Below are 14,653 nucleotides of genomic sequence, written 5' to 3'. Positions count from 1 at the left end.
AACCAATCAGAGCAACGTAATATGTTGTTTGTTGAAAACGAATTCAACCCAAGCGCTCTTTTGTGACGTTGTTGATTACGTTACTGTTGATCATCTGTCCATCATCGTATAAAGCCCGCCCTGGCAATTTCATTGGTCCGTCCCGATTCTGGTTTTCTGTAGTTGTCCCCAATACGAGACCCTCCAGACCCAACTTCCCGAACACATTTTTTTGTGGGCGGGGAGAAGTTGGGCTGGCAGCCAGGCTAGGGTTTCTTATGAAATTATAAATGTGTGTTTCAAAACTGAAAGGTGTCAGTGTTTACCAAGATTATATCCAGTCTGACACAGCTTGCCCTCCATTATTACAGGGGTAGAGTATCTTCCCTGTGTCCTGTCATGTTGGACTGTAGATCTGGTGTTACTGCATGTGCTGTCCCAGTAGGTACAGGCCAGAAGTTCTTCAAGCTGTGGGTCACACAGAAGTTCTCTCAGGTGGTAACTGCTGAGACAGCTTGGCCCCAGACATCACTGCTTTGGGGTTTTTCTATTGTGGACACGCAGGTGACTCTTCAGCTGGCTATTTGTTTTACCTGAATAGTCACAGACGTCACAGCTGTAGGGTTTCTCTCCAGTGTGGATTCTGCAGTGAACTTTGAAACTGCTACCACTGCTTAAGGTTTTACCACAGAGGTCACAGCTGTAAGTCTTCTCTCCAGTGTGGATCCTGCGGTGAATTGTGTAACTGCTAGCACGGCTAAAGGTTTTACCACAGAGGTCACAGCTGTAGGGCTTCTCTCCAGTGTGGATCCGGCTATGATCTTTGAAATGGCCGGCCTGGCTAAAGGTTTTACCACAGAGGTAACAGCTGTACGGCTTCTCTCCAGTATGGATTCTGCGGTGATATGTGTAGCTGCTAGCACGGCTAAAGGTTTTACCACAGAGGTCACAGCTGTAGGGCTTCTCTCCAGTATGGATTCTGCGGTGATATGTGTAACTGCTAGCACGGCTAAAGGTTTTACCACAGACGTCACAGCTGTAGGGCTTCTCTCCAGTGTGGATCCGGCTATGATCTTTGAAATGGCCAGCCTGGCTAAAGGTTTTACCACAGAGGTCACAGCTGTATGGCTTTACTCCAGTATGGATTCTGTGGTGAGCTGTTAAATCCCCTTTCTGTCTAAAGGTTTTACCACAGAGGTCACAGCTGTGGGGCTTTTCTCCAGTGTGGATCCTGCGGTGATATGTGTAACTGCTAGCACGGCTAAAGGTTTTACCACAGAGGTCACAGATGTAGGGCTTCTCTCCAGTGTGGATCCGGCTATGATCTTTGAAATGGCCAGCCTGGGTAAAGGTTTTACCACAGAGGTCACAGCTGTACGGCTTCTCTCCAGTATGTATTCTGCGGTGAGCTGTTAAGTCCCCTTTCTGTCTAAAGGTTTTACCACAGAGGTCACAGCTATAGGGCTTCTCTCCAGTGTGGATCCTGCGGTGATTTATGTACATGCTAGCATGGCTAAAGGTTTTACCACAGAGGTCACAGCTGTAGGGCTTCTCTCCAGTGTGGATCCTTATGTGCTTCTTGAGGTTAATGGATGAGGAAAGGGTCCTCCCACATGTATCACAGTGATGTGTCTTCATAACTCAGCTCTCTCTTTGTTCTTTGTCTGGTATCTAGTCTCTGGTTGATACTGTCTGGTTACTGCTGTTTCTGGTTGAGTCTCTCTATGGTTGAGTCTTTGTAATCTCTCTGGTTGAGTCTCTGTAGTCTCTCTGGAGCCTTAAGGTGTCTCTTCTGTCAAGTCTCCGCCCATGATCAAGTATGATTGGCCAGTAGGGGATCTGGAAGAAACAGTTACACGTTAAAGGCAGTGTAGGCAGGTTGCGCAAAGCTAGCTATTTTAGCTTCTTTTTGACACGATTCTAACCAAAACATCCCACCTCTTCCCTTCAAAGCAACTACCACATAACTACAGTAACGAGCATTGAGTGGAGAGGCAGAGTGTGCGCTGGTAGGAAGTTAGACAGACAGGCAGTCCATCCAATCACTAGGTTCCTGCACGTTTTAGATGTTTCCCTGCTCCAACACACCTGATTCAAATGAATGGGTAGTTATCTAGTTAGGCAGAAGCCTGTTAACGACCATTAATTTGAATTTATCAAATATTTTAACAAATCTCTGCTAGCAAAGGTGTTTGTAGATCTGTCGAAAAGTCCATATTAGTTTTTTTATATAACACAACAAAAGGTAAGAAAATCCTAAATCAAACACGACGAATCTGGAGCAGACGCCATGTTGTCAACCTCTCCAAGGCAACCGCTTGCTAGGTCCGTAAATTGTTTGCGGACTTCTTAGAACGTCTCTGGACCAATAAGAACAGCGTATTGGTCCAATTATAATACTAGTATATAAGAAACCTTTTTACCACATGAAGCAAAATCACTCGTTGGAACATGCAGAAAGTGTGAGTTTGTGCCAAGGTATTGATAAAAAGCTAGTTTTTAAAAGCTTGAGTTACTTGACCCCAGGTACGTGCTCCCTAGAGCCGCAAACATTTCTCTCACACCGCTCTGCCTAAACTTTATGCCGAGTGTAGGGAAAACGTTGAGGAAGAAACTTATTTTGCTACTACTACGGATCTGTGGTCTATCGTCTTAATTATCATTATCGAATGTAAATATAAATATCTAAATAGATAATTTTTTACCCATATCGCCCAGTCCTAGATGAACGTAAGGTCGGAACGCACCTCTTTTCAGCAACAGCCTCATAGCAAATCTTGCTTTACATTGTCCCAGGTTTTCAAAACCTTCCTTGGTGAAATGGTTTGCGCAAATGTGTCAAGGGTCAAACTGCACAGGGATTTCCTACGCTATGGTATAGACAAACATCAGCCATGCGCGTCTAGTCAATGTTAGCTAGACTCTAGCTCATCTACTTTTTATTAACGCTGATTTGCAAGGAATGCAAGAACAGCTAGATAGCAAAAACACCTAGACTGTAGGCATGTAAACTAGCTTAGCCTGCTAACTCAAGAGCATAGGTAGAATGTGTGATGATTTAGCCTAGTTTATTGGCAATAGGGCTAACTTTATTTCATGTTCCTGACTGTGTTTCATTCAAATAAATAACCTGTGTTGTTAAGTAAATCTACAATTCTAGATGCATGTTTGTCCAGATCTATTTTTCAGCAAGATAGCTAGAGCTAACTGAAGCTGAGTTGAATCACGATAGTTTGTTTGCCAAGCTGTAGTGCTAACGTTACCCACCTAAGGCGATCCTGCTTGCTTCGACAACAGAAGTGGAAACAACTAACGTAATAATTTCAAATTAAATCTGGTCAATCTGTTGAAAACAGTGTTGTGTAGACACAATAGATTTATTTGGACGTTCTTATTTCAAATCTCCACCTTTGTTGTTTCAGTGAGTGCTGTGGCCATGTTCCGCCTTTGCTTCGCAGCTTCACTCGTTGTAAACCAACCGATCAGCGTGCAGCTGATCTATATATTCATGAGCATACCGTAAAAAGGAGAAAACCTTGCGTTTTTTCCCGGGAAAATTTCACTGGATGAATCAGGGGGCATAGAATAGGGCTGCAGCAACTACGTCACTCAATAAGTCGCAGAGATGTTTGAAGATTTAAAAAAAAGTTTAGTTGAGCGCGGAGCGGAGCAAAGGTAGAGGAGAGGCCATCGGAGAGACGTTGTTGAGTAACGTTGTTCTAAAACACATAGTGGACGCAGAGAAATCAGTAGCTACGACCTAAGCCATCCAAGGTGTGGGAGCATTTCACACTCAATACATCAAAAAAGTGTGTTAATTGACCGAGGTGAAGTTAGTTTCATATTCGACTTTGCAGCATTGCGTTAGGGACCGGTTGAAAACTACCCATACAATTTTGAAAATGTTTGACTTTTATAATATTTTTTGAAATATAAAACCTCAAACACACACCAGAGTATCTTAACAATGTCTGGTATACTTCCACAGCCTTTACTTTTTCAATTAAGTTTAAATTTTTTTTATAGAAAATCACTTATCTTTGAAAATAGCTTCCTCGCAAATCTTACCTTTTTCAAAATTGTGTCCAAAGATCTTAAATATACACCAGATTATTCTAATAAACTCAGGCCTACTTCCACAACCTTTCAATTTTCAATTAAGTTTTAAACAAAACTCAAATAAATTGCTCATCTTGGAAAATAGCATTTAATCCACGCTAATAGGGATGGGCATTCAACTAAATTATCTTAATCGATCGTTGGGAGAATTAACGATCGATTTTCGATTAATCATTAACATTTTTATATTAAAATTCACTATTTATAGGCTATATTAAAATGCAGTGAACATAGAAAAAACTGCGTGTTTCCGCATTGAGATCTGTGGCTATTACAAGAAAAACAACTATTTCTGTAACTCCTAGAGGCAGCTAGAGGCCTGTGCTCAAACACAATTGACCCTCGTTTTTTTCCCGGCTAATTAACAAAGCTTCATAAAAACCTTTGCCCTCAACAATACTTAAGGGTAGCATATCCATCTCGATGGACTGGCAGATCCGTTGGGTAATTTTCTCTGCTCGTTGTGCATCGTAGCTCCTCCGTGCTAGCACCGAGAGCAGGATGCACCGCCACTAACCAGGGTCGGATTTACGTTCTTCAAGTACATCATTTGAGTCGTGGAGGAGTTGTATTTATACTCAGCTTTGCAGTGTTTGCAGTGAACAAAGTAATTTTTTTGTCAATATGGTCTCACGCTACACTTCGCCGTGAACTCTTCATGTTTACTTTTGAAATACATGGAAACTCGCCGGTAACTGAGTAGGCTTATGTGGCATTTTGGTAAAATGTTTACTTGCTGCCACATAGCGAAATCCATTGCATTCTTTCAAGACTCACACTATGCAACAGAACACGCATTAGTTTTATCGATGAACAAATAATGTCATCGACTAAATTCTTAATGATCGATAATCGATCGTCGATTAATTATGCCCATCCCTACACGCTAACATATTACATTTGGTCATTTAGCAAACACGCTTATCCAGAGCAACTTACAGAAGGTACAGGGACATTCTCCCCGACGCAAGTAGGGTGAAGTGCCTTTGCCAAGGACACAACATCATTTGGCATGGGAATATTAATAACTTTTTCAAAATTGTGTGCCTATTTGTGCACATTCTGGAGATTTTTTACAGTGTGAATTTGCATCGTCAGTTCTGTTTTTGAATAAAGGGTTGGAAATTTATGCTTTTTTGTTTTTTTATCCAATTCATTGATTAATCGAAAAAAGAATCGACAGATCAATCAATTATTATTAAAATAATTGATCGTTGCAGCCCTAGCATAGAATATCACCCGGGCCATTTTCAGCCCAACCAATGTTACATACCCTATTCGGAGACCTTAAAGAACCGTGTGAAATACCCCCAAAAAACAGTCAATGACCACTCTAATGATCGTTCGTGCTTATTACAGTATTGCGACGCCCACAGATGTTGGAATGATATATATATATCCGTCAAACCTTTAAATATATTAGTTGCTATAAAGACTTGAAGTTACTTTCGGCAAATATGACAACAATTGCTTCTCAACAACATGGCCTACCCTGCCTTTAATTACTACACTATAAGCATTTCATGTAAAATTAACAATAAAAGGACTTTGGATTGGAAGTTTGGAATCCAATAATAATAATGTACTCCATTGCATCTGTCACATTTTCTATTTAAAAACGGATAGTTGCAACATAGAAAAGAATCACGGAATGTATATGAGCACTCAACTTATATTGGCTCCACTGCAGAAATACAGAACACAGCACTGCCCACGAGGGCGGTCAAATGAAAGTTTACAAAACTGGAGTATACCTTGACACTCTCAACACTGTTTGCATCTAAATAGCATAACATAATATTACTTACACTTTTCACAACGTATTAACCTCCACAACCGAGACATTTAAGTTTCGTCTTATAACATATTTTTAATATATGTCTTTCAAGTCAGTTTACTGGTGCTTACTGTAATTGTGATGTTTATCTGTTGTTCTTATTTATTGTTGTTTTGCCCTATTTGATGATTTTGTACAGCACTTTGGTCGGCATTGGCTGTTTTCAAATGTGCTTTATAAATAAAAATGACTTGCCTTGACATATCCCCATTAATGAAGATAAACACTGAAGCTAACAACAATCGAAGTAAAGCTAGCTAGGTAGAGCTAGCACCAAAATGAGTTTAAAAACAAGCAAAAAGCAAATCCTGGATACAACATCAAAAGCAACGCAGAAAATGTTAACGATAGCACTTACCTTTAGAACTGAACAGAGCTTTTGATTAACTAGGCTACATTAGGTCTCAAAATAAACGTTCAAACGGGACACTTCACTTTACGTATCTCCATGGTAAACTGAGCTCTAATCGATTTAGAGCAGGGGTGGGGAACGTGGGGTCAAAAAAACATTTGGTCCGGCCCGCTATGGCACTGCAGGAACCATATTAGTAGGTGCATTATTCGTTGACAGCAGCACTATTTGAAAAATGTGGACATTGGAGGCGCGCAGCGTTGCCTACCGACGTACCAAAACATTTCGCTCGCGCGCTCTGCCCGCTTAGCCTGGCTCTGCCCTCCTATGTACTTCCGCTGAATTTGGATTTTGCTTCTGTACTAGGTCTGGGAACTCGGCTCTGAAGTCGGTTTCCAGAAGAAAAAAAAATGTGTAGGTCCAATCAGCGAACAAAGTGAGTGGCTGAGAACGATGACGTTAATGTCGTGCACTAGTTTGAGTAGTTCAGTAATGGCGGCGGAGAAAGATTCGAGCGAAACTATTCTGCAGTTGTGGCAACGCTGCAGAATATCCATAGGTTAAAGCCGGAGCAAGAACATTCCTTGCTGAGTTTTGTTGGTAAAATGATGTTGTGGCCCTCCTCCCCACGGGGCTCGGGAAAAGTTTGATTTTCCAGCTATGGCAGCTAGCTCCGTTACAGTAGTGGTGAAGGAGTTGGCTAAGGCGAACGCTTGCGATTGGTTATGGCAAATCAGAGTGGCTCTGGGCGGATCCAATAGTTTTAAACTTCAACAGAGGACCCACCTTCAAGGAAGTTAACGTTTGTCAATGGAGAGATCCCAGACCCTCTGTACAAATGAAATGTACAAGGGTCTGGTTAGGACCAGGCCACTGCCCGCTTGCATTAAGTGTCGAATTCCTTTCTAGCAAATCAAACCCAGAAGACGTTGTTGGTTTGGGCCCCGAACGTTTACAACGTATGGCTCGCGCCTGATTAAAGGGGCGATTGATTGCAAAACCGATTTTACCTTTTCATAGTTGAATAACGACAGTTCGGTGGGTAAAATGAACATACAGTGAATATCAAAGTCCATTGACACCTCTTTCCTATACAAATCTCAAAAAGAAAAAGATGTGGCTGTAAAACGCTAGCTTTTCAACAAAGCCACCGTGACGTAGGACGGGGGACCGCCCTTTTTGGCTCTGGTCTGTATCTTTGTCACGCCCCAAAATTTACATCCAGACCAGCACGAGGTAGCGTCTATCTCCGATACTAGTTTAGCTGTGCGCTGCTCTATGTAGGCTACTTATAGGAATTACAAAGAAGAACGTTTTGAATTATAACAAGGATAATGAAAATGGACCACGGTCGTAAATGCTGTGTTCCAGGCTGTACAGGGAAGGCTAACACTCAGTCTTCCCAAGGAGCCAAACATTCGACAGGCATGGTTGATGTTGTCTATGAGAAGATCCCGGCAAAGTTTGACACTCAATCATTCATTTGCTATGAACATTTTTCCAAGACAGTTTTGACAACCTTGAACAATTTCAATCCGGATTGGCTAGGAAGCTGAACCTGGAAAGAGGTGCTGTTCTGACCGTATGCTCATTGCAACCGCAAGCTGTAAGGACAGTATGATGTTGTGCTAACAGTTGTTAGCAATGCTAACGTGTCCTGTATATAGCATACCAGGTAGAATGCTAAATACGTTTCTACACACATCAAATGACTCTAGCTAGACTAGCTGTAGTCGGCATTAGAAGGAAAGCTTCCGAAAAGATAGCCTGAAAATGAACTGCAGTCTGGCTTATTGCTAACGCCTGTCTAGATAATCTATTTGAAAGAACTGGAGAAAGGCAAGTGCTAGATACAGGATACGTTAGCATTGCTAGTAACTGTTACTAGTAACACCTAGACTGTAGGCATGTAGACTAAACTAGTTTAGCTTGCTAACGCAAGAGCATAGGTATAATGTGTGATAATTTAGCCTAGTTTATTGGCAATGGGGTTAACGTTGTTTCATGTTCCTGACTGTGTTTCATTCAAATAAATAACCTGTGTTATGTAAATCTACAATTCACGATGCATGTTTGTCCGGATCTTTGTCAGGTTATTTTTCAGCAAGATATCTAGAGCTAGCTAACTGAAGCCGAGTTGAATCACGATATGGTTTGGTTGCTAAACTGTAGCCTAACGTTCTACCCACCTAAGTCAATCCAGTTTGCTTCAACAACAGAAGTGGAAACAAATAATGTTATCATTTCAAATGATATGTAGTCAATCTGTTGAAAACAGTGTTGTGTAGACACAAAAGATTTATTTGCGCGTTTTTATTTCAAGTCTCCAACTTCGGTGTTTCAGTGAGTGCTGCTGTTGGCCGTGTTGCGTTTTTTGCTCCCCAGCTTCACTCGTTGAAAACCAACCAATCAGCGCACAGCTTATCTAAATATTAATGAGCATACCATAAAACGAGAAAAGCTAGTGTTTTGTCCCGGGAACATTTCAGAGGATCTATCAGGGGGCATAGAACAGCATCCGGGCCATTTTCAACCCAACCAATGTTACATAGTACATACCCTATTCGGAGACCTTAAGGAACAGTGTGAAATACCCCAAAAACCCAGTCAATCGCCCTTCTAACACTCGGATCGTTAAGCAGACTCAAAAATGATAACATAATGGTTATATAAAAATTATATGACCCCCTTCCGTAATCATGATGCCCCCCCAGAAATGTTCACTGCCTGTCAAAGAGTTCCCCATCCACAAAGGAGTTTGTGGATGGGGAACTCTTTAATTATGGTAAGAATAACTATGTATTTTACATTTATATTCATGCATTTAGCAGACGCTTTTATCCAAAGCGACTTCCAAGAGAAAGTTTCACAAAAGTGCATAGGTCACGGATCATAACAACGAGATAGCCCCAAACATTGCGGTTAGCCAAACATGAAGCATACATTGTGAAACCAAATAAGTTCCAAAGGAATGAACAATAAGAGCTTGTAGTTAGACAAGTTACAATTAAACAGCAACAACCTCAAAAGTGCAAGAGTGTACCTGTGGAAAAAGCAAGCAACAATAATATATTTCACAGCAAGTACAATAATTTAAGACAGTTACAACAAACCAACAAGGGCCGGGTTTCCCAGATTCGTTAAGAAGCTCTTAAAGCTAAGAGCGTCTTAAGAACGTTATAAGGGCACTCTCGAACGCTCTTAGAACGTTCTTAAGAAGATCTTTGCTTTAAGAGCTTCTTAACAAATCTGGGAAACCCGGCCATGAGCAGCAAGTCTCTCAATAAGAGTCATTGTGATCCTGGGGGAAACTAACATCAGGTCCAACCAATCATTCCTAAGTGCCGTTGTACTCCCGGAAAAAAGTGCGTCTTGAGCCTTTTCTTGAAGGTGGGGAGACAGTCAGTGACTGATGGAGGTGGGGAGATGATTCCACCATTGGGGGGCCAGACAGGAGAAGAGCTTGTGTTGGGACCGGGCACTCTTGAGCGGTGGGACCACCAGACGGTTGTCAGAAGAGGACCATAGGTGGCGGGTGGGGGTGTAAGGCTGGAGCATAGACCTGATGTAGTGGGGTGCAGTCCCGTTCACCGCTCGGAAGATCAGTACCAGAGTCTTGAATCTGATACGGGCCGTGATGGGAAGCCAGTGGAGGGAGATGAGGGGCGGGGTAACATGGGAGCGTCTTGGTAGATTGAAGACCAGACGGGCTGCCGCATTCTGAATCCTCTGGAGACAGTCCTGGTCACCATGGATAAGTGCTGCTGGAACACATACTGTACTCTACAGAGGGAATAGCAGTCAGGAATGTGTCTCTAGTTGGGAATGTTATTGATATCAATAATAATAATAATACATTTGATTTAAATAGCACTTTTCAAAGTTCTCAAAGTCGCTGTACATGGTTAAAATAAACATAAAACAAGGACATCATATAAAATCACAGCATGACTTACACATTAAAAGCAGATCTAAAAAGGTGCGTGTAGACCAATGATTTAAAAGTTGACAGGTTGGTGCAGTCTCTGATGGGTTTGGGGAGTGAGTTTCTGAGGAAGGGAGTGGCGATGGAGAAAGCTCTGTCACCCCAGGTTCGGTGGGTGGACAGGAGGTTGGCATCAGAGGAACGGAAGGAGCGGGAGGGAGTGTGGTGGTGGAGCAGGTTGGTGAGGTAGCGGGGGGCCTGGTTGTGAAGGGCTTTCTGAGTGAGAAGAAGGATTTTAAAGTGAATGCGTTGTGGGACGGGGAGCCAGTGGAGGTTCTGGAGGACGGGGGTGATGTGGTCACGGGAGCGGGTGTGAATGAGCAGACATGCAGCGGAGTTCTGGATGTACTGGAGTTTATTGAGGATTTTGGATGGTGAGCCGTAAAAGATGCTATTGCAGTAATCGAGTCTGGAAGGGATGAACGAGTGGATCAGAATCTCGGCAGTGGAGGAGGAGAGTGATGGACGGAGGCGTGCAATGTTTTTGAGATGGAAGAATTCATGATGATGCCAATGATGCCAAGGTTACGGATGTGAGGGGAGGGGGACAGAGTGGAGTTGTCAATGTTGATCGTGAGGTTGTGGATGGTTTTGGTAAGGGATTTCGGACCGACAATGATGAAGTCTGTTTTGTCACAGTTTATACATTTATTTGAGAACGTTTATTTCTCAAATAAACGCAAATAAACAAACGCAACTAAACAAGAACGTTTATTTGCATCCAGGATTTAATTTCACTGAGACAGTTGGTGAAGGTGGAGATTGTAGCAGGGTTGACGGAGGTAGTGGAAAGAGTCCATGACGGTGTATGATGTTGAAAAGGGGAAGCAGGTAAAGGATTAATAGGAGGGGACCAAGCACCAAACCCTGGGGGACGCCTTGGGACAAAGGGGCAGGAGGTGCAGTTGTTGATGTGGATGAACTGTTGTCGGTCAGTGAGGTACGATCTGAGCCGGGAAAGGGGAGTGCCAGTGACATTAAAGGGGCGATTGACTGGGTTTTTGGGGTATTTCACACTGTTCCTTAAGGTCTCCGAATAGGGTATGTAACATTGGTTGGGTTGAAAATGGCCTGGGTGCTGTTCTATGTCCCCTGATAGATCCTCTGAAACGTTCCGGGGAAAAAAAACACTAGCTTTTCTCCTTTTATGGTATGCTCATTAATATTTAAATAAGCTGCGCGCTGATTGGTCGGTTTTCAACGAGTGAAGCTGGGGAGCAAAAACGAAACACGGCCAACAGCAGCACTTACTGAAACACCGAAGGTGGAGACTTGAAAAAAAACGCGCAAATAAATCTATTGTGTCAACACAACACTGTTTTCAACAGATTAAATACATATCATTTGAAATGATAACATTACTTGTTTCCACTTCTGTTGTTGAAGCAAACTGGATTGACTTAGGTGGGTAGAACGTTAGGCTACAGCTTAGCAACCAAACCATATCGTGATTCCACTCGGCTTCAGTTAGCTAGCTCTAGATATCTTGCTGTAAAATAACATGACAAAGATCTGGACAAACATGCATCGTGAATTGTAAAACACAGGTTATTTATTTGAATGAAACACAGTCAAAAAAAAACTGTCCCCCTCCCTGGTGAGCTCTTCCAGGATGGGAGAAGCTAACTGTGGCATTGTGACGGCGGACGAGTGTCTCTTTGATGAACGAGATGTCTCTGGAAAGTTTTCCCCCGTCTCTCATCAGGCTTCTGTTGATCCGGTCTGTAGACACGGTGACAACAGCCTGCAGAGCCATAAGTAGTGAGTTCTGCTATGGGGAGAGCACCAAGAACGAAGGCTTGACCAAACTTCAGCAGCTGGCTAACGAACAGATATAGGCCTGTATAAACAGAGGTGTCAAAAGTATTCACATTCATTACTCAAGTAGAAGTATAGATACTAAGGTTTAAAAATACTTCTGTAGAAGTTGAAGTATCAATTCAAGCTTTTTACTCAAGTAAAAGTATAAAAGTACTGGTGATCCTGTAGATTTGGCTAGTTTTCTACTTTGACAAAGCCTAACTTCAAATTCACCAATCTAAAATGTTGTCTTGTCACAGGGGCTAACTGTAGTTCGCCTGCCAATCTGGAGCAGTCGAATCACCACAAGACCAACCAGGAGCCCCCTAGGAGTCCTTGTAAAGGAAGAATTCGAGTGGCACTGTGTCGATCTGAATAGTCAAGGGATATGGTTTTAATACAATTTATTAGACTATACAATTACATATGATTTAAACAAAGTACTTTGTGATCCGTCTTGGCGAAGGGTGTGATAGCCACAAATCGTTCGCAAGAGTGATGATCAGCCAGCACTCATGCACTGCCTTATATAAACTTAAGATCAAATGGCATTCTATATGGTCAATCAATCAATGAAACAAACTCTGTGATTGGCCAACTCAACTTGGTGACAGTTTGAAACAATACATCTCCCTAGCGATTGTTTCACTGTTCTTTGATGTCACAGCTCTCCCCAGAGCAGTAGATAATAAAGCCACAGGGGTTGACCAGTCAAATGGTCAACTGTCCTTTGTGTGACCATCTTCAAACAATACTTTTAATTAACACAAACAATGAAACAGGACACAGTCCTTCTAGCCAAAGTTCAGAGCAACTGTCTCATTGACCCCTTACAGTAACCAGAGGACAGAAGGCCATATAAAATGCTTCACCCATCCCCCAGGGCAAGCTGCCCACAGAGCCATCAGCACCTCACATTCCTTTGAACTCAACTTAATTACCTTCCCTTCCTGTCTCTTACCAATGAACATAGAAGATTATAGATTTCATACACATACATCTATGCATATGACCAACATTTCCACTACAGTCCTCTACACGTAAGAATGTTCCATGCGCTTCAAAAGTCCATCGCCTAGTCATTGAAGATGTCTGGGAGCCAGTTGGACGGCCAACTGATAAGTTTAAGGAGAGTGAGCTTCCATTTCCTTTCCCTTTCTGCATACTTTCCTTCCAATGGTTTGAGTTTCTGTCAGAAGATAATGAGTGCTCCTCGGGGTCAAATGACTGGGACAAGACTCGTCTAAGTCCAGACTCAGAGGTACAAACCTGGAGGTCTGGTGTGTCTGTGCCTCAGAGACTGGAAGGCTGGCTCCAGCTCTGACCACACCATTTTCTCTGGACTAACTGTTTTGGTGAGGTCCATCAGCAGAGCCGCTACAGAGGAAAACAAAGAGTTGAACCTTTGATGAAAGCCTGTGTAGCTAGCCTGCATACCTTGCCTGTTTTGATGAGCCCCATAATTACTGGCCAAACCGGCAAAACTTTGTAACATCGGACTTGGTTGTGGGGCAAGGCCAATTCTCCCCGACTTCTACTTTCTTACTCTGGGGCTTGGGGGGCCCATGGCCCGCAAAAAAGCCTAGGTATTGTACCCTTACTTTGACCACACAGCATTTCCTTGGATTTTCTACCAGGAAGCCTTCACACACACACTCATCCATCCTAAGGCGCCTGCCCATCCAGCAGCAACTTGGGGTCCCGTGTCTTGCTCAAGGACACATGGCCTGGAGGAGTTGGGAATCAAACTCTCTCTCTACCCTCCGAGTCACAGCCGCCCGTCCCGGCACCCGAAGCGCTTTACATTATGCCTCTTCTTCACCCGTTCACACACACTGTGGCAACCAAGGGGCGTAGCCAGGAGCGAACAGTACAGCACTACTCAGACCCAAACAAAACCCCCAAATTGTGTAAACTTAGATTCTTTCTCAGTCGAGGGAACGGTCTGGACTGGTCTTGTCTGGACCTCCCACTCCTCACTGAAAAAGCACACAGTAGGAGTTGGTTAGATCACGGTCGTATGTACTACGTGGTAGAGTCCAGTTCCTACTCACTTCTAGCGATCCCCCCTGCGGCAGGGCTGGCCCACCTTTTATGGTGTGGCCATCCTCCATTCCACTCATCAGCCCCACCTGTGTAGCTCGTTGTCTCCTGTGGGGGCGCACCCGGACTTACCTGACCCTGAGCTCACCTGACCCCGGGCTTGCCGGTGCCGCTGCCCAAGGTGCTGATCAGAGTGCCTGTGGTGTGGTTTCCTGCCTCTCTGTTCTTCTCCCCTGCAGGTCTCCTGGCCCACTTTCTCCCGGACAACATAAGGACGGTTGCCATGGAGCAAGAAATGTACTTTCAGCAGTAAGGACGAGGACTAATAGTTTCTCTTCTGGCTGGAACTTGCTGGGCTGAGTGTGGATATCAAGAGAAGACCATCACAGAGACTCACTACTGCCGGAACACTACTGTATCTGATCATTGTCAATAAACAAGTTATATTGCAGTTGGAGTGTAACGGACCTGTTTGTTTTCCTAACAAAGCTATAGCACAAGTAGGTGCGCATTGACTTAGAAAACGAAGGGTTCTAAG

At 43.3% G+C, this 14,653-nt stretch overlaps 1 protein-coding gene across 1 annotated transcript; it reads right to left on the bottom strand.

Moving 5' to 3' along the window:
• Nucleotides 1-364: 364 nt before the first annotated feature.
• LOC124488579 (zinc finger protein 271-like) lies at nucleotides 365-1,617 on the bottom strand. Its single transcript, XM_047051276.1, has one exon. The coding sequence runs from the start codon at nucleotides 1,615-1,617 to the stop codon at nucleotides 508-510; it is 1,110 nt and encodes a 369-aa protein (XP_046907232.1). The 3' UTR covers nucleotides 365-507.
• Nucleotides 1,618-14,653: the final 13,036 nt, after the last annotated feature.

The sequence above is a fragment of the Hypomesus transpacificus genome, unplaced genomic scaffold, assembly GCF_021917145.1.
Source record: "Hypomesus transpacificus isolate Combined female unplaced genomic scaffold, fHypTra1 scaffold_146, whole genome shotgun sequence".
Lineage (NCBI taxonomy): Eukaryota > Metazoa > Chordata > Actinopteri > Osmeriformes > Osmeridae > Hypomesus > Hypomesus transpacificus.
Note: the sequence above shows the minus strand (reverse complement) of the source record. Positions and strands in the feature narration are given on the sequence as shown.

What these genes read in the sequence shown, in the direction of transcription:
- LOC124488579 (XM_047051276.1), bottom strand. Translation starts at nt 1,617, where the DNA reads ATGAAGACACATCACTGTGATACATGTGGGAGGACCCTTTCCTCATCC.